The 19,154-nt window shown below is 54.6% G+C and overlaps 1 protein-coding gene across 3 annotated transcripts in view; it reads left to right on the plus strand.

Moving 5' to 3' along the window:
* Positions 1–19,154, plus strand: part of ARHGEF17 (Rho guanine nucleotide exchange factor 17) — a 60,689-nt gene that overhangs the window by 37,070 nt on the left and 4,465 nt on the right. For 2 of the 3 annotated variants that reach the window (XM_055282864.2, XM_055282863.2), the window contains exons 2-18: positions 1,129–1,206; positions 7,371–7,553; positions 10,077–10,193; positions 10,405–10,497; positions 10,719–10,895; positions 11,255–11,305; positions 11,571–11,680; positions 11,788–11,873; positions 14,377–14,495; positions 14,863–15,076; positions 15,632–15,705; positions 16,585–16,784; positions 16,966–17,267; positions 17,745–17,994; positions 18,286–18,372; positions 18,711–18,778; positions 18,990–19,138. In XM_055282864.2, the coding sequence (XP_055138839.2) occupies positions 1,129–1,206; positions 7,371–7,553; positions 10,077–10,193; positions 10,405–10,497; positions 10,719–10,895; positions 11,255–11,305; positions 11,571–11,680; positions 11,788–11,873; positions 14,377–14,495; positions 14,863–15,076; positions 15,632–15,705; positions 16,585–16,784; positions 16,966–17,267; positions 17,745–17,994; positions 18,286–18,372; positions 18,711–18,778; positions 18,990–19,138 (2,358 nt within the window). The remainder of the gene's footprint in view (positions 1–1,128; positions 1,207–7,370; positions 7,554–10,076; positions 10,194–10,404; positions 10,498–10,718; positions 10,896–11,254; positions 11,306–11,570; positions 11,681–11,787; positions 11,874–14,376; positions 14,496–14,862; positions 15,077–15,631; positions 15,706–16,584; positions 16,785–16,965; positions 17,268–17,744; positions 17,995–18,285; positions 18,373–18,710; positions 18,779–18,989; positions 19,139–19,154) is intronic. The other variant, XR_010121341.1, reaches the window with a different exon arrangement.

A 19,154-nucleotide genomic window follows, 5' to 3' on the forward strand; every position in this document is an offset into this window, starting at 1 on the left:
CATGAGCCCTGGGCAAAGCAGTGACCAGGACAACCCCACTGGTTGAGTTCCTACCCTGAAGGACTAGAGGTGGAGGCTGGAGGGATGCCACAGACATGGACACCCTGGCATTGCCATCTGCACAGCACCTGCTCAAACCAGTAGGCCTTGATGGCAGGAGCCCGAGATACGGTCCACAGATGCTCAGGCCAAGCCGAGACCTGGGAGGGGAGGGGAGAGAGGAGAATAACCCAGAGATCTGGAGCCTAGAGGAATTAGGGGCCTTGCCCAGGATCACTCTAGGGCCTTAGAGGGGTCAGGAGTGGAGTCTAGGGGTCTAGGACTTGGAGTGGAGTCTCTGCCAGAGAAGGGAAGTTGTTGGGGCTGGTGCTATCTGGGAAGGCTTCCTGGAGGTGGGGATATGGGGGGAGAGGTGTAGGGACTGGTGAAGAGAATAATAACATGTACCTCACAGGGTGGCCAGGATTATTGAATAATATGTCATGCTTAGAACAGTGCCTGGCACATAGGAGGGCTTAGTTAACGTTTTTAAATGACAGAATTGGGATCCAGCCTTGTCTGAGACTGGCTGAACCCTGATACTGCCCAGCTGTGTGACCTTCAGCACTGACTTCCCCTCTCTGGTCCACAGTGTCTTCCTCTGTAGCAGGGTGATGGTGTCTACTCTTAGGGATGGTGGGCAGCCCAGCCAGGTGGGCATGTCCCCATAGCGCTGAGCCTGAAGGTGGGGTCTTCAGAGTTGGCAGCTGGAGTGGGTGCTGGCCTGGAGGCATTGTTCTTTGCCAATGTGAAAGGTTATTGATTTTTTTAAAGACCCTTTTTCAATAGCCAGGCAGAGGAGCCAAGAAGGGGGTGGATGGCGCAGGGGCGGAGGAGTGAGCACCTAACTGTGCAAGGCCACGTGTTTGAGGTGTAAGTGGGGGGCAGGGGGAGCAGCTGAGCAAAGACCTGGCAGAGTGGAGGGCCTGGGGGCCTCGGGGGAACAGCTGGGAGCCCCGGGCGGCAGGAGGGAAGAAGCAGGAGGGCAGGGAGAGGATGTGGGCGGGTTCTCTGGGTGCCACGTGGCTACAGGTGATGGGGTCTGGGGGAAACAAGACCCCTGTTCACCCTCTGCTCCTGTCCCCACAGGACATGCGGAAGCACGTGGCCATGACCCTGCTGGACACAGAGCAGTCATATGTGGAGTCGCTGCGCACCCTGATGCAGGTGGGGCTCGGGGCCCACTCCCCTGAGAATGGCCTTTCTGAGCCTAGGAGTCTGTCAGATGGGTGTGAGCAAACCCCTTTCATGGACAAGGGACTGAGGCCAGAGAGCCGTGTTCCTGGCAACCGTTGCCTTTCCATGGAGAACCCCCAGCATGGCCATCCCAGAGAAGGAGGAAGCCTTCTTCCGGGCAGGAGAGAATGCAGAGGGGCCAGGCCACCCCAGGGCAGGCGTCCCTACCCTGCTGTTCTTCCACGTCCCATCCCCCTGGCAACCCTGACCCGGAACTCAGATCCGTGAACTCCCTCTGGTGTGCCCCCTCCATTGTATTCACTGACTGGGAAGTATGAGTTGAATAGAGTTCAGTATTGAGCACCTGCTGTGTGCAGGCCCTGTTCCAGGTACAGGAGACACAGGGATGAATAAGAGAAACCAGCCCCTGCCACAAGAGCTCACTGCCCTGCTGAGTACATAGTGGAGTATACGGGCACTCTAGAAACATCGAGGGGAACCTGCTAAGCGTGGGGTCAGGGAGGTTTCCTGGAGTAGGTGCTCGCTTCCACCGAGACCTATCTCTCAGCAGCAGCAATGGCACACTGCAAAGCCAAGTGAGGCCTGGCACATTCAGAGGTCTACGTGGCCAGCACAGAGCACAAGGCACTGGTCCTATAGCGATGCTGTTGGAGTCGGCAGAGGCCACACTGTGGGGGCCTAGAACACCAGTTGGAGGCAGTAGATTCTGCCAGGGTCCCTGGATGATCAGCAAAGGGCTTTGAGCAGGGGAGGTATGTGGCCTGATTCATGCTTCATGAAGTCTGTCTGACAGCTGGGAAGGTGGGTGGCAGAAGAGGAGGTCAAGGCCATTGAGATCAGGCAAGGATAGAGGTTACAGGAAGAGAGTGCTGAGGACAGACACTCAGGAGGTGAACTGGTCAGGCCAGGTGTGGTAACTGGTTGGATGTGGGGGGCAAGGTGGGGAAGCCCAAGATGATGTCTGGACTCCTGGCCTCGGATAGGTGGGGCCCAGGGGAGAAGCACAACTGGAGCAAGGTGGCGAGTTCAGGCTCAGACATGAACCTGGGAAGGCCCACAGCCGGGATGCACACATGGCCTGGGGCTGGATGAGTGTGGACCTGAGCTGAAGTGGGGCCTGGCAGTCACCGTTGAGGATGAATTTGCCCAAGCTAGCTGGACAGCAAAGGATAAAGGTAGAACCTTCACCCTATGGAAACATCCAGAGCGTTCACTCACTCACCATTCATTCATTCACTCACTCCACAAATCCATGGTGAGCCCCTTCTACGCTCCAGGTAGTGTTCTCTGTGCAGGGGCATTAGTGGTAAGGGCCTGTCTCCTGGAGCTCATGGTCTATGGCAGAGACCGACAGTGACCAGCCAGACATCACACACAGTGATATGTGGTGATGCAGAAGTGCACACACAGAGAACCTACACACAACAAGGATACGCCTTAAAAGGAGGGAAATTCTGACGTCCTACAACATGGATGAGCCTGGAGGACACGATGCCAAGTGAAAGAAGCCAGTCTCAAAGGACAAGCACTGTCTGATTCCACTTGCATGAGGTTCCTGGGGTAGTCAGACTCAAAGATGGAAGGTAGGATAGTGGGTGCCAGGGAAAGGGTGCCAGGCTGGGAAAGGAGGGAATGGGGAGTTACTATTTAATGGGTATAGGGTTGCAGTTTTACAGGATAAAAAGAGTTTTGGAGCTGGATGGTCACACATTATGAATGTATTTAATACCATTGAACTGTACATTTAAAATGGTAAATTTTATATTATATATATTTTACCATAAAATACATTGCATTTGTTTATTGTTTTTAAAAAGTGCACGGGGAAATGAGAACACAGAAGGAGGCCTACCCTGGTGTGGGGGTCAGGGAGGGCTTCCCTGGGGTTGGGGTATTTAGCTGAGATCTGAAGGGTGGGTAGATTTCAGCAGAGAGAGCCCGGAGGGATGGCTCCCAGCAGAGGGTATGTCAGGGACAAAGGCCAGGAGGCTGGAAGGAACCTAGAGCAGCAGGGAACCAGAGGTGGCCGGGTGGCTGCAGGAAGGAAGGCTGCTGGGCATGGAGCTGGGCTTTCCTGTACACACAAGGAAGCCATGGGAGGGATGCAGCCAGAATGCCAGGCAGGAGGAGTAGACATGGCAGGGGCCTGAGGGGGTCCTTTGCCATCCCCTAGGTGAGAGCTGGAGGCATTAGGGTCAGACAGTCCAGGGTTTAAGTCACTTGCATCCTCACTGGGTGATACTAGTCTAATCACCTCACCTTCTCTGAGCCTCCAGTTTGCCTGCGAAATGTAGCTAATCTACCTATCTCCCATCAAGAAGACTTAAAGGTGAGCCAGGCGTGGAGGCTCACACCTCTAATCCCAGCACTTTGGGAGGCTGAGGTAGGCGGATCACCTGAGGTCAGGAGTTCAAGACCAGCCTAGCCAACATGGTGAAACCTCATCTCTACTAGAAATACAAAAATCAGCTGGGCGTGGTGGCAGGCACCTGTAATCCCAGCTCCTCTGGAGGCTGAGGCAGGAGAATAGCTTGAACCCGGGAGGCGGAGGTTGCAGTGAGCCGAGATCCTGCCACTGCACTCCAGCCTGGGTGACAGAGCGAGACTCTGTCTCAAAAAACAAAACAAAACAAAAAAACAAAAGGTGATGACGGCACCCATGCCTGTTCACAGGCAGGAGGCAGGAGCAGTGGAGAGCTGGGAGCAGGCAGGGCCTGGGCATGTCTTTCTACCTCCGCCAAATCTCCTGGACCCATCCAGGGCTGCACTTGGGAAAGGGTGCAGGACTTGTGGGTGGAGGAAGCCAGAGTGTTGGGTGAGCAAGGTGGAGGTGGACAGGAGGATGTCACGTGAACCCAAGGACCGTCCCTGGAGGCAGCCCTGGAGTGTGGGAGGAGGACTGAGGTCTGGCTCCAGGTCAGGAGCATGACTCTAGAGCCAAGCCACCAGCATTCAAACTTGGCTCCATCTCCTGGCCAGCTGTGTGACCTGGAGCATGTCACATAACCAGTCTCTGCCTCAGTTTCCTCATCTCTAGAGAGGGGATAATAATAGACCTGCCTTGAGTGCAGATAATGAGAGAGACATGTTTATAATTTAGCATACTGCCTGCAGCTCTGCAAGCATGGTAAAAAGTTGCATTTAATCTTTGTATTAACCTTGTGAGGTAGATATTATATTCTTTATACAAAGTATACAAAGAAACGAAGACTCACAGAGGTTAAGAAACTTGCCCAGGGTCATCCATCTAGTGAGTGGTATTAGTTGACATTCACCGAGTGCCCACTATGTGCCAGGCACTGTTCTGAATGCGTTAGAACAGTGAGTTAATTCATATAAGCCTGACTATAAACCCCATTTTGCAGATGACGCAGCTGAGACACAGAAGTAAAGCTGCTTGTCCAAGGTCACAGAGTTAGAAAGTGCCACACCCTGGGTTGAAACCCTGTCATTGTGACTCTGGGTTCTCCTTGTCACCCACTAGTCTGCACTGCCTGGAGCACAGTGGTATTCAAATTGAGATTGGACTCCATAGTCCCAGTGTTAACTTCCACGATCACTGCCCTCACTAATTGATAAGTGTTGTTCCTGCAGGCCAGGTGTTCAAAATGAACAAAGAAGTTAAATAGAATTTAGAAGCCAGAAGGAGGGAGGATTTGAAACTAGGTCTGGCGGGGCGCGGTGGCTCACGCTTGTAATCCCAGCACTTTGGGAGGCCGAGGCGGGCGGATCACGAGGTCAGGAGATCGAGACCACGGTGAAACCCCGTCTCTACTAAAAATACAAAAAAAAATTAGCCGGGCATGGTGGCGGGCACTTGTAGTCCCAGCTACTCGGAGAGGCTGAGGCAGGAGAATGGCGTGAACCCGGGAGGCAGAGCTTGCAGTGAGCCGAGATCGTGCCACTGCACTCCAGCCTGGGTGGCTGGGTGACAAAGCGAGACTCCGTCTCAAAAAAAAAAAAAAAAAAGAAACTAGGTCCTAGGGCTACACCCTTCCTCAGCGTCACCCTCACCCTCTGAGCCTATTTTCAACTCTAACACTCGAAGCTAACGCCCCTTTCCCTGACCACCCTGACGAGCCCCCCTCCCCTTGGCACCCTGATCCCACTCCTCTTTTCCATAGCACTCACTGTCTTCCACCATGCTGTATAGTAATTTACGTATTTATTGTGCTTCTTTCCTGCCTCCCACCACTCAACGTGTCAGCCCCACAGGGGGTCTGTGCAGTGAGGTGCCCCAGTGCTGGGCGGGCTGAGCATTGGTGAGTGAATGGGGCATTGGCTTGTGCCAGGTTCCGTATTGGGCTCTCAGTCATTGTTTGTTCTTTCCTCCTGCTGTGTGCCCACTTCTGTGTGGGGTGCTGGGACCCTGAGGTGAGTGGTTTAGCTGCTGCTCCTGCTCCTTGTGGAGCAGCGGGCCCTGACCCAGCCTAGGAGCTGGCTCACCTGTGGGTAGGAGACTGCCTGCCTATCTCCTCACCATCATCCCAGCCTTTTCAGAATCCCCAGCTAAGAGAGAAGATTCTGTTGAGCTTTACTTTCTCCAGCTTGTTTTACAAAACAAGCCAGATTTTTAAAAATGTTTAATATAAATGTTATTGCAACATCACATATGCTTTTTCAAACAACACCCTCCTGTTTCTTTAGCCTGCAGTTACAGCGTAGGGCCAGTAGAGGGCGACCTCTCCACAAGCGCACTGGCCCCTGAGCTGGGCTATTAAAGCTAGGGGAGCATCTTTGCATCTAGATTTGACGTAAACTAACGGGAGTTTTAGTCACAGACTGGCCAGCAGATCTGAAATCTGTAAAACAGCGTTCAGAGAGTGTCATTAAGAGCCTCCAGTAACTTCCCATGTGGTCTCGTGATCTCCCACGACCCTCCCTGCTTTATCTTCACACCATTATCACCTTATTTATTTAGTTATTTATTTAGTCGCTCAGGCTGGAGTGCAGTGGCACGATCTCAGCTCACTGAAACCTCCACCTCCCAGGTTCAAGCAATTCTTCTGTCTCAGCCTCCCAGGTAGCTGGGACTACAGGCGCACGCCGCTATGCCCAGCTAATTTACTGTTTTAGTAGAGACGGGGTTTCACTGTGTTGCCCAGGCTGGTGGCGAACTCCTGAGCTCAGGTGATCTGCCTGGCCTCGGCCTCCCAAAATGCTGGGATTACAGGCTTGAGCCACCGCGCTCTGCTGCATTATTGCCTTTTAACTGACTACGAGATTTCCACACGTCATCCATTCTGAGACTCGTGGTCTTCACATTTTAATATCCCTAAATCAGGGTTCATTCTATAATTGGTAGCATATCATAATTTAATTGGCAACCAGTTTTTCTTAAATATAAAATAATGGCCGGTGCAGTGGCTCATGCCTATAATCCCAGCACTTTGGGAGGCCAAGGCAGGTGGATCACTTGAGGTCAGGAGTTCGAGACCAGCCTGGCTGACATAGTGAAACCCTGTCTCTATGAAAAATATAAAAAACTAGCTGAGTGTTGTGGCGCACACCTGTAATCCCAGCTACTCGGGAGGCAGGAGAATCACTTGAATCCGGGAGGCGGAGGTTGCAGTGAGTTGAGATCGCACCACCACACTCCAGCCTGGGTGACAGAGCAAGACTTCATCATAAAATAAAATATTTCTTGGATTTGATGAAATATGATATTTTTAAAAATTTCTTCCATTTGTGTGTTTCATCAGACTAGATCCTAAGCTCTATCAGGACAGGGATTGTGGTCTTTCTTATTCACTGCTGTCTCCCAATTCTTAGAACAGTGCCTGGTACGTAGTAAGTGCTCAGTAAATCTTTGCTGAGTTAGTGGTGGGAGGTCTTTCAAGGAGCCCCATCTTACTTTCCTCATTCCAAGCTCTGCTTGTTCACGAATTAAACAAACCTCTCCTGAGCGTCCTTGCTCCCATCTTGTGCCAGGCCCTGGGCTCAGTGATGAGGGCATGAGCTTAGATCTTCCCATCTCCCTCCTAGAGCTCTTAGTCTCATGAGGGAGATGTGGAAGGCAGGGCGCTGAGCTGCAGGCCCTGGTGATTCTATGTGCACTCACACAGGGGCCCTGTGTAGGTGGGGTGTGGGTGGCATCTCTGAGGGAGTGTACACCGACCCTGTGGGTCCTTCAGGGCTACATGCAGCCGCTGAAGCAGCCAGAGAACTCCGTGCTCTGTGACCCTTCACTGGTGGACGAGATCTTCGACCAGATCCCTGAGCTCCTGGAGCACCACGAGCAATTCCTGGAGCAGGTTCGGCACTGCATGCAGACCTGGCATGCCCAGCAGAAGGTGGGAGCCCTGCTCGTCCAGTCGGTGAGTGGCCCCGCTGCTGCCAACTCCCACAAGCACGGGCCCTCCTGGAAGGGGCTGGATGTGGCCACGGACCCCACCCCTACCCACCCCACCTGGATACTGACTCTGTTCCCAGATCTGACCATAGAACTTGGCTAGACCTTAGTACTTACCCCAGCCCCTGGGTGGACCTGAACTTGGACACTCCCCTACCCCAGAGCTTGGCCAGACTCTGGCACGGACTCCGACCCCAGCCAGACACTGACTCTGATCCTGGACCCTACCCCGCCCCCGGCTGGCACTGACGTGACTCTAGTCCTGACCCCAAGCTGGTGCTGACGCTGACCCAGACTTCAGATGGATGCTGGTACTGACCTCCACCCTATCTTTACTGGAACCAAAATAACTGCCCTGGTCCTGACCCTGGACTTGGGCTGGATGTTCATGCTGGCTGAGTCTTGACTTTTTCTCCATCAGATATTTTCATCATAATAGCATACCTGTTTGCTAGGCATTGTTCTAAATGTGTTGTATCTATCAACAGCCCTGGTAGGAGAGTTGGTTACCCTGATTCTAAAGATGGTGACTGAGACATGGAGAGATTGGTAACCTGATGAAAGTTACAGTTAGGAAGTGGTGGAGGACTCAACTCCAGAAAGCCTGTTTCCAGTGCCCCAGCTTCCCCTACCCCATACTGCCTCTCACCACAGGCCAGATCTCCACTGTACAATTGTCAAGCTCCCACAATAGCAAGTGAGATCTTAGAAAAGGTATTGACTTCAGAATTCAAAAAGAACATCGAAAGCAAAACCAATAAGCATTTAATTAAATGCCTGTAAAACATAGCATGCCATTTTCATTCATTGTTAAATTTAGTATTTATAAGAATTTAATTACATCTGAAAAACTTCCAGTTCCATTTTATTTTGCCAGAATTCCCAAGAATACACCATGATGACTGATAAATCATAGCCAAATGCAAACTAAATGGTTTCTCAGAGCCACATAATTTCAAAAGCAAAATTGTAAAAATTCTTGCAAAAATTTTACAAGTGAAAAATTATATCTATTTCTGTGGGATGTATGTTTCAATATATTTGCTATGCTGTGGGGTGGGGCCTTGAACCATCTTAGAATGTCCTTGCTGACCCAGAAACTGATGGGACCAGACAGGGGTGATGGGGTCCCAGCTTGGATTGAGTGCTGATGTCTCCAGCCCATCATCACTCTCAGTGTCAGTAAGCTCAGCCCCCTGCCTGGACCTGGATACTGACCATGGACTACGGCGAAGCCCTGGACCCGGAGGGGTCAGCACAGGATGCTGTGTCCCAGGGTGGGGGTGGTTGGTGAGGGCTGTCTTCCTCCCTTTGCTTCTTCACACCCTGCCCTGTTCTGTCCAGAGGCAGGGGCAGTTGGCACCTTAAAGGGACAGGACTCTGGCCAGGCGCAGTGGTTCACACTTGTAATCCCAGCACTTTGGGAGGCTGAGGCGGGCAGATCACGAGGTCAGGAGTTTGAGACCAACCTGACCAACATGGTGAAACCTCGTCTCTACTAAAAATACAAAAATTAGGTGGGCGTGGTGGCACGCACCTGTAATCCCAGCTACTCTGGAGACTGAGGCGGGAGAATCACCCAAACCTGGGTGGCGGAGGTTGCAGTGAGCCGAGATCGTGCCATTGTACACTCCAGCCTAGGTGACAGAGTGAGACTCCGTCTCAAAAAAAAAAAAAAAAAAAAAAGGACAGGACTCTGAGGGGTACAGAAATATCACTAATGTGGTCACATAGCTTATCCACGGTACAGTTGAGACAGGAACCCAGGTGTCCTGGTTCCCAGACAAGGCTTCTTACCAATAACCTCCATATTTAGTCCACCATGAGCATTGAGCAGGTATTAGCCACCAGCTGTATGTCCTGCCCTGAGCTGGGCTTTACTGTGGGTGGGATGGGAGCACTTTTCATGGAGAGGGAGAACTTGTCCTAGGAAATCAGGAGAAGCCAGAGGCCAGGTGGAGTACCAGGCAGAGCTCTAGTCAGGGAAAGGAGTACTTCCGAGAGGAGGCAGAACTGGAGCACAGCCCTGAGGCGGGGCGAGATTTGGATGAGGAAAGGCATTCCTGGTGGGGGGATCTGCATAAGCAAAGGCCAAATGGCTAGAATGAGTCTTTGTCACTCAGAGAATGGGGAATGGGAGACCTGCCTGGCTGGACTTCGTGAGGGTGGAGGTCTAGGGATGGAAATGCCCAGTTGGAAGTGAGAGAACCACGTCTGAGCTCACAGGATACATTCAGGTCTACATATGTGCATACATGAACAGTCACACCCAGATAATATGAGCATTCATATATCCACGTGTACACATGCACATGCGCCTAAACACAACCACACTTAGAGCCACAGGACACGTGCCTGATCCCTTAGAGATTGTATCATTTCTAGTTGGAGAGAAAAGATGGTGACTCATGAATCAGTGAAAACTAGGACAGGGTGAGGTGGGGTGAGGGACACCTTGAGGGTCCCCAACCTGCCTCCTCCTCCACAGTTCTCCAAGGATGTCCTAGTAAACATCTATTCCGCCTATATCGATAACTTCCTCAATGCAAAGGATGCTGTGCGTGTGGCCAAGGAGGCGAGGCCTGCCTTTCTCAAGTTCCTAGAGGTACTGTGGGCTAGGGCAGGGGGATGGAGGTGACCCTCACCTTGGGCCAGTTTTGAGGGCCCCAGGAGCTCCCAGCATGGGTACCATAGTCCCAGCCACTGGGCCAGCCTCCGCTCTCAGGCTGAGCTGGAGGGGCTTGCTGGGGACCTGTCCCTGGACATAGTCTCCCTGGCATGTCATTCCTCACACGGTGCCCATCCATGGGTTTCAGCAAAGCATGCGTGAGAACAAGGAGAAGCAGGCGCTGTCTGACCTCATGATCAAGCCTGTGCAGCGGATCCCACGCTACGAGCTTCTGGTGAAGGTGGGCATGGAGCTGGGTGGGCAAGTGGGCAAGGCCTGGAAGGATGGGGGGATACAAGGAGGTCTAAGGCCCCTGCCTCGCTGAGCCTGACATCAGGGTCTGTAGGGGTCAGGTAGGAAAGAAAGTCCTCTTTGGAGTCTACCCATAGTCCCTCCTGCTCCAGCAGTCTGGGGCCCCAGGGGTAGCTAAGCAGTCAGGCCTGGTCCCCATTCCCACCCCAGGACCTCCTGAAGCATACACCTGAGGACCACCCGGACCATCCACTCCTGCTGGAGGCACAGCGGAACATCAAGCAGGTGGCTGAGCGCATCAACAAGGGTGTGCGGAGTGCCGAGGAGGCGGAGCGGCATGCCCGTGTGCTGCAGGAGATAGAGGCTCACATCGAGGGCATGGAGGATGTGCGTGCGCCCTGCCCCACCCCACCCTACCCCACCCCACCCACATCTGTGTCCACTCGGCCTCTGTGTGCATCTGTGGCCACCTGGAATCATGGCTGTGTCCATGTCCGGAACCACAGTGTGTTTGCATCCATGTCTGCCAGTCTCTGTGGCCACACGTCTCCACCTGTCTGTGTTCTTCCACGTGTCTCTGACCTTGGGTCCCGTGGCCTGGCAGCACAAGGGCATTGGGAGGGTGGGCAGCATGCTGCTTCCATTGGCCTAGCCCATGGAGTGGGGCCGAGGGATCACTGGGATTTGTGGAGGGGATAGGGATTAATAACTGGCCTTCGAGATGCCTTGTCCCTCCTGTCCCACAGCTCCAGGCTCCTCTGCGGCGGTTCCTGAGACAGGAGATGGTCATTGAAGTGGTAAGAAGTGTCCCAGTGTCTGCCCGGCTGTCCCCACCTCCTCACTTTGTCCTCTCTTCTGCTCACACCCTCTACCTGCAGGTCTCCCTGCTCTTTCACCCCGAGGGGAGCCCTGGTTGAGTCCCCGCTCTGCTCTGACTCTCTGGGCAGCTGGGGAAGAGCCCTCACTCTCCCTGGGTCTCAGTGTCCCCTTGGGTACTATGGGCAGGTGGGTGGACTTCTGGACTGTGTCCACCCAGCCTGAATTCTGCCTTGGGCTCCGCAGAAGGCGATCAGTGGCAAGAAAGACCGGTCTCTCTTCCTGTTCACGGACCTCATCGTCTGCACCACTCTGAAGCGAAAGTCAGGCTCCCTGCGGCGCAGCTCCATGAGCCTGTGAGTGGCTGGGCCGGGGTTTGGGTGGTGCCAGCAGGGGGAGCAGTTGTTCCTCTCTGAGCCCCACTCCCCAACCCTGGCCAGAGCGCCCCATTGGCTCCCCACAGGTACACGGCAGCCAGTGTCATTGACACAGCCAGCAAGTACAAGATGCTATGGAAGCTGCCGCTGGAAGACACAGACATCATCAAAGGTGGGTTTGATGCTAGGGGTTCTGGGTGTTGGGGTCTTCCTCTGAGAAGCCCTCCTGGAGGGTCTGAGCTCCAGCCAGTCTGGCTGCTTGTCCAGCTGCTTTTCCACTTTTGGGCCTCGCTTTCTCATCCAGTGCAAGGGGGCTGGCATGAAGGACCCATTTGGCACCCATTTGGAGCCAGACAGTCTGTCCATGCACACCTCCTTCCAACTGGGCAGGGACCTAGGCTGGCAGCGGGAGCTGGGTGGGGGTGGTGCACAGAGAGCAGCATCACTGTAATTAGCCATTGATTCATCTGTGCAAAATCATTTGAGCGCCTAATATTAGATGATGTTGCACTGTCTGGTTCAGCGGTTTCACACACAGGGAACAGACACTCGCTTGAGTTACTGCAAGCAAAGGGTTGATTGGAGCCATCCATGTTGTTCGGGGCTGAGACTGTTGGGAGCTGAGGCAGCTTCCAGGAGCCGCTCCTCCTGCGGCGTCTGTCTTTCTTCCCTTCTTGCTGAGTCGGCCCTGTTCTCACTGCTGTTAGCTTCCCCTGCTTCCTCATAACTCCCGTGATCAGACCCAGGCTGGCTCCTGGCTCAGCTGGAGGGGAGCTCACCTGGAGCTTGGCCCTCAGGGTAACAGACAGGTTTGCCCGGCCCCTTGGTGAACCCAGGCTTGCTCACTATGTAGGAGTACCAGCTAGTTATTACTCTAATTGGTCCAAGTCAATAGAATGACCACCTTTAAGTTAGGTGCCCACTCCTGGTCCAATCAGCTGTGAGCAAGAATGGGGCAGGGTCATATGGAAGAAAACATGGCTGCTCAGGTGGTGAGGGTTGGGATGGGACAGTTCATGTCAAAAGGAGTAGATCGGCTTCGTCTCTTCAGGCTGCTTTAACAAAAATACCACAGACTGGGCAATTTATAAACCAGAGGAATGTATTGCTCACAGTTCAGGAGGCTGGGAAGGCCAAGATGAGGGTGCCAGCAGAACTGCAAGGGGCCTGTGCTTCACAGAGGATGCCTTCTATGTGTCCTCACTTGGCGAACAAGCTCCTTCAGGCCTCTTTATCAGGGCACAAATCTCATTCACAATGGTTCCCCCCTCATGACCAGGTCATCTCCCAAAGGTCTGCCTCTTTTTTTTTTTTTTTTTTTTTTGAGACAGTCTCACTGTGTTGCCAAGCTGGAGTGCAGTGGCACGATCTTGGCTCACTGCAACCTCTGCCTCCCGGGTTCAAGCAATTCCCCTGCCTCAGCCTCCCAAGTAGCTGGGACTACAGGTGCGCGCCACTACGACCAGTTAATTTTTTTTTTGTATTTTAGTAGAGACGGGGTTTCACCATGTTGGCCAGAATAGTCTCGATCTCCTGACCTTGTGATCTGCCCACCTTGGCCTCCCAAAGTGCTGGGATTACAGGCCTGAGCCAACACGTCCGGCCAGGTCCGCCTCTTAATACCAACACACTCAGGATTCGATTTCAACCTGTGAGTGTTGAGTGGACACAAACATTCAGGCAACAGCAGAGCTGTTCCCAGCCTCGGCCTAGCAGGAAACTCCACTGCCATCCACCGGGCACACACTCTTCTTCCCGTAGACACAGTGAGACAGCCTCGCTGTCCAGTGTGACTCCATCTTACAGTTACAAAGCGTGCCCTCCCCTCCTCAGCAGGCTGCCTCTCACCCCCACGGGGTTCTTGGTCACAGGGCCACTTCAGACAGGACTTGCCAGTCTCAGGGTCCATGTCTCTAGTGCTGTCATGACCCGTCCAGGGCTGCCTTACCATTCTGCAACCTGTGGCCCAAATATTAAATTTATATACACCAATAACACATTCTATAAACTAGATTAGAGAAAAACAGGAAAAGAAACTCATTTAGGAAAAAGCAAAAAGAAACTTCTTTTCCCTTGATTTCAAGACACATGTGTCCTGGCCCAGCGGTGGAGGGACAGCTCCATGTATGGACCACTGGTCCAGAGTGTGCGTCCCAAGCCTTGGGTTGAGGGTGGCAGGCCGTCTGCAGGACCAGCCGCTTGGCAGTGTTCAGGTATGGGATAGGACCATAGAAATCCAGGGCACCACGCACTGCCCCCTCCTTTGTGGGGTGATGAGTCTCTTGGTCAGCACATTTGACTGCCTGGGGCTCTGCCTGCTCTGCCAGGGCCCCCACAGGAGGCTGCAACACCGCAGCAGTTCCGTGTCAGCCGGGGCCTGTGTGTTGCAGAGCCAGCCACCATTTCATACTCCGTGCTCTCCCGGGAATTCTCCGTGGGCCTGACATCCTGTGCCACATGGCTCTGAATCAGGCCCAGTCCCCAGCTCACAGGGCTGGGGTTCCTCTGGGACCTGCCTGTTAATTTTTTTCCCAAGTTGGGGTTTCTATGCTCTTGGTTTGTCAGGTCCCACCCCAGGCCCAGTTGCAGGCTATGCAGTGAGGGAAGGAGAGTCTGTCCCAGCCTGACCTTGTCTGTCTCTGTATCAGTCCACGGCCTTCCTCTCTCCCCTCTAGGGGCATCCCAAGCCACCAATCGGGAAAACATCCAGAAGGCCATCAGCCGCCTTGATGAGGACCTCACCACCCTGGGCCAAATGAGCAAGCTCTCTGAGAGCCTTGGTTTCCCCCACCAGGTCTGTGCCCTCTGCCCGATGCTGGGGAGCCAGGGGGTGGGAGGCTTCTGACCCTATCTGAGAGATAGACAGCCCTGACATTTGCCTGAGGGAAGAGACATCCCTTTCCCTCATCTGAAAGCAAAAATTGCAGCCTCCCTCCATATGGGGGAAGTAACATGTTCCAGGTCTGAGGGTGGAGACATAGCTGCATCCCTATCCGAGGGTGACAGAGGCCCCATCCCCCATCTATCAAAGGAATCCAGGTCTGAGGGAGGAGACAGTCCCACTTGCTGTCTGAGGAGAGAGGCAGGTCCCCACACATTAAGGGCAGGTGCAGGCTCTGGTGAGATGCTGGGGCCTGAGGCCTGGGCCCTCTTCCCCACAGAGCCTGGACGATGCGCTGCGGGACCTCTCAGCTGCCATGCACCGGGACCTGTCAGAGAAGCAGGCGCTGTGCTATGCGCTTTCCTTCCCGCCAACCAAGCTGGAGCTGTGCGCCACTCGGCCCGAGGGCACCGACTCGTACATCTTTGAGTTCCCTCACCCTGACGCCCGCCTTGGTTTTGAACAGGCCTTCGATGAGGCCAAGAGGAAGCTGGGTAAGCCAAGGCACATGCTGGCCCTCTCCTCCTAGAGCTTCCAGGCAGGAGGCCAGAGGCATCTCACAGCTGTCTGTGACTTCAGGAGCCAGAACCACAGTGCTCTGTGCTCCGGCTCCACCTGGTGGGGAGGGGGGCTTCTGCAGTGAAACATCAGACTGAATAATAGCTGTGGCCTCCCTGGCAGGGAGGGGAATTCCATGGATAAGGTCTCACTGTCTGTTGGACCTGCCCCATAGTGGGCACCAATAGCTAAGACACTCCCCATACCCTCCCTACACACACTCTGAGCAGGGCTGGATCAGGGAAAGCTATTGATCAGGGCTCATGGCTTAGAAGAGCCATAGAGACCTCTGGGTCTAACCCCAAGACAATACACATGGGAAAAGATTGAGGCCAGGAGCAACTGCCTTATTCTAATGTGGCTGGGATCAGGCCTCCCACTAGAGAGACCCTGAGGGGCAGGGGAGGAAGGGGAATGGGGCAGGGGCAGGACCAGGGTGAGATGGATGCTATGCTAAGCAGGGTCTGTCTGTCTGTGCATCTCCACTACAGCATCCAGCAAAAGCTGTCTAGACCCTGAGTTCCTGAAGGCCATCCCCATCATGAAAACCCGCAGTGGCATGCAGGTATGTCTGCATCTGGGTCACGTGGGTGCATGTTTTCAAAGCCAGCAGGTGTTCATGAATTTTTGTTTTGTGTACGACATTGTGTATATGCCTTGAACATTGCTATTGCTCCTTATGTCTTGGAGAATTCAGCTCTCTGTACATGTGCGTGGGTGCTGCATATGTATTACATGTGTACATGTATATGGGTATGCTTCGTGCATATCTGTATCTGTGCATGTGAACAAAGGCTATATGAATGATGGGAAGTAACTTCATTTATGTGCTTGTATGAGGCTGCATACATATGTACAGAGGTTACCAGCATCACATTTTTTCTATGGATGTATCCATGATTATATCCGGAGATATGTGTGTGTACATGTAGGCATGATGGCCTGTATCCCATAGGCATGAGTGCATTTGATGTGTAGACAGTCACATGGGCAAGGCGTGGTGGCTTACGTCTGTAATTCCAGTACTTTGTGGGGCCAAGTTAGGAGGATCACATGAACCTAAAAGTTCAAGACCAGGCTAGGCAAGACCCTATCTCTACAAAAAATTCAAAAATTATGCACGTTTAGTGGCCCGCCCCTGTGGTCCCAGTTACTCGGGAGGCTGAGGTGGGAGGATTGCTTGAGCCCTGGAGGTCAAAGCTGCAGTGAGCCATGAACCCACTACTGCACCCCAGCCTGGGAGACAAAGCAAGAACCTATCGCAAAAAAAAAAAAAAAAAGGGTCCTGTGCCGCGTGTATGTGTACGCGTGTGTAGAGGGGTGTATAGGTCATCCATACACACCCATGCAGGCCTGCCTCCCTCCATTCTGCCGGGGTTTCCCAGGAGTGGGGAATGCCGGCAGCAGTTCCTCACTTCACCTTCTCCATTGGTGCCTCCTGCAGTTCTCCTGCGCAGCTCCCACCCTGAACAGCTGCCCGGAGCCCTCGCCTGAGGTGTGGGTCTGCAACAGCGACGGCTATGTGGGCCAGGTGTGCCTCCTGAGCCTGCGCGCCGAGCCGGACGTGGAGGCCTGCATCGCCGTCTGTTCCGCCCGCATCCTCTGCATCGGGGCGGTGCCCGGGCTGCAGCCTCGCTGCCACCGGTGAGGCCTGGGCGGCGGGGTGGGCGGCACCGCGGGCCTGGGAGACCCAACCCCTGTCCCAGCACACTCTGAGGCCGCCCCGGCCTGGTTGTGGGCGGGGCCTGGCGAGTGTGGGCGGGGTCGGTGGGCGTCGCCAGCGAGGACCTGTAGCTGCTCTCATCCTCACTCTCTCTTTTCGCAGGGAGCCTCCTCCGTCGCTGAGGAGTCCTCCAGAGATGGCACCGGAGCCCGCCGGGCCGGAGCTGGACGTCGAGGCCGCTGCGGATGAGGAAGCCGCGACGCTTGCGGAGCCAGGGCAGCAGCCCTGCCTTCACATCTCCATTGCAGGCTCGGGCTTGGAGATCACGCCGGGCCTCGCCGAGGGTGACCCCCGCCCAGAGCTGGTGCCCTTTGACAGTGACTCTGATGATGAGTCTTCGCCCAGCCCCTCGGGGACGCTGCAGAGCCAGGCCAGCCGGTCCACCATCTCCTCCAGCTTTGGCAGTGAGCTTTGGCCATCTCCTCCAACTTGGCACTGGCAGGCAGGGTGGACTGCCCAGAGGAGGGGAAGGAGGGACCAGTGTAGGGCAAAGGCATGGCGTCAGACCTCAGGATGTTAGCACACAGAGCAATGAGGGCAGGGGATGTGACACTGAGGATCCAGAGGACAGTGGGACAGTCAGGCGGGATCATGAAGACCTTGGAGCACTCAGCTAAGGAAGATGGGGTGTTGGTGGGGTGGGGACCCACAGTGTGGCCACTGGGTCCGAGGGGCCAGGCGAGATCAAGGATTCTGTAGTGCTGAGCTGTCGGTGAGCAGGGCAGCATGCTGGAGCAGATGCAGAGGCCTCGGGGATGGGGAAGAATAGCTTTGAGAGGCCCTCCGGAGGGTCATGGCCAGGAGGGATGCATGGCTTAGAAAGGTATCAGGTCCCAGGCCTGGCAGAGGAGGATGGAGACAGAGACCTTTGTCTCCCTCAGATGAGGAGACCCCGAGTTCCAAGGAGGCCACGGCAGAGACCACCAGCTCAGAGGAGGAGCAGGAGCCAGGCTTCCTGCCACTGTCTGGCTCCTTTGGGCCTGGTGGTCCCTGCGGCACCAGCCCAATGGATGGGAGAGCCCTTCGCCGCTCCAGCCACGGCTCCTTCACCCGGGGCAGCCTTGAGGACCTGCTGAGTGTCGACCCTGAGGCCTACCAGAGCTCCGTGTGGCTGGGCACTGAGGATGGCTGGTAGGGACAGGGGAGGGACTAGGGACACAGTGCCAGAACTCTGAGCTCCCTGCTCTGAAAATCATGTGGTCCCCTGGAGCCAAGGCAGGAGGGCTTTGGGTCACACCTCAAGGGTACTGCTGACCAGGGATGTCAGTGGGTCTGACAATCCCAGGGAGGCTGTGGGACCTCAGTACCTTGGGCAGGCACCCAGCATTGAAGACGTGGTGCTATGGGCAAAGAGGTGGAGGGATGACTCCAGGGGCTGGTGTGCCCCAAGCATTTGTCCCAGGTGCATACCCCGATCCACAGTGTCCACGTGTACCAGTCCTCCGACAGCATCCGTGACCGCAGGAACAGCATGAAGCTCCAGCACGCGGCCTCTGTGACCTGTATCTTGTAAGGCCCCAGGGTGGCCCTTCCTGTCTAGAGTCTTCTCAGCCACACGTGCAGGCCTCCTTCTGTTCATCTGGGCCCCCTGCTCTACTGTCCCTCCTCTCTGTGGAGGCTGGAAGCCAGAGGCCTGGCCCTAGGCTAGCTGTGCCTCTTACACACTGTGTGAGCTCGGGCAAGTCACTCCCTTTTCTTAGCCTCAGGCAACCCCCACCTGGAGAACAAGGGGTGGGAAGAGGTGGCCTCTCGGGAGCCATACCCATTCTATCTGTGGTTCCCCTGGTCCTGGGTGACCCACTTTGGCTGCCTGAACTCCCTTACTGCTTCCTCTTTTCCCTACCCAGGTATCTGAATAACCAGGTGTTTGTGTCTCTGGCGAATGGAGAGCTTGTGGTCTACCAAAGGGAAGCAGGTGAGTATCTGCCCTCCCCCACACCCTGCCCCTGTCCCCTTACTGGTGTTGGGGCTCTTTCCTGGAGATGTGGCTTTGGGCAACTCCCAGGCCCTCTCTGGGCCTTGGTGTCCTTGCTTATAAAGGGGAATGTTAACATCCCATTTCAGGGGAGACTGAGGCTCAAATTTAGAACTGGAGTGAATTTCCTGTTTTCTTTACCCCACTCCAGGCCATTTCTGGGACCCCCAGAACTTCAAATCAGTGACCTTGGGCACCCAGGGGAGCCCCATCACCAAGATGGTGTCTGTGGGTGGGCGGCTGTGGTGTGGCTGCCAGAACCGAGTCCTTGTCCTGAGCCCTGACACGCTGCAGCTGGAGGTAGCAGGGGATGGGG

This window comes from Symphalangus syndactylus, chromosome 6 (assembly GCF_028878055.3).
Source record: "Symphalangus syndactylus isolate Jambi chromosome 6, NHGRI_mSymSyn1-v2.1_pri, whole genome shotgun sequence".
NCBI lineage: Eukaryota > Metazoa > Chordata > Mammalia > Primates > Hylobatidae > Symphalangus > Symphalangus syndactylus.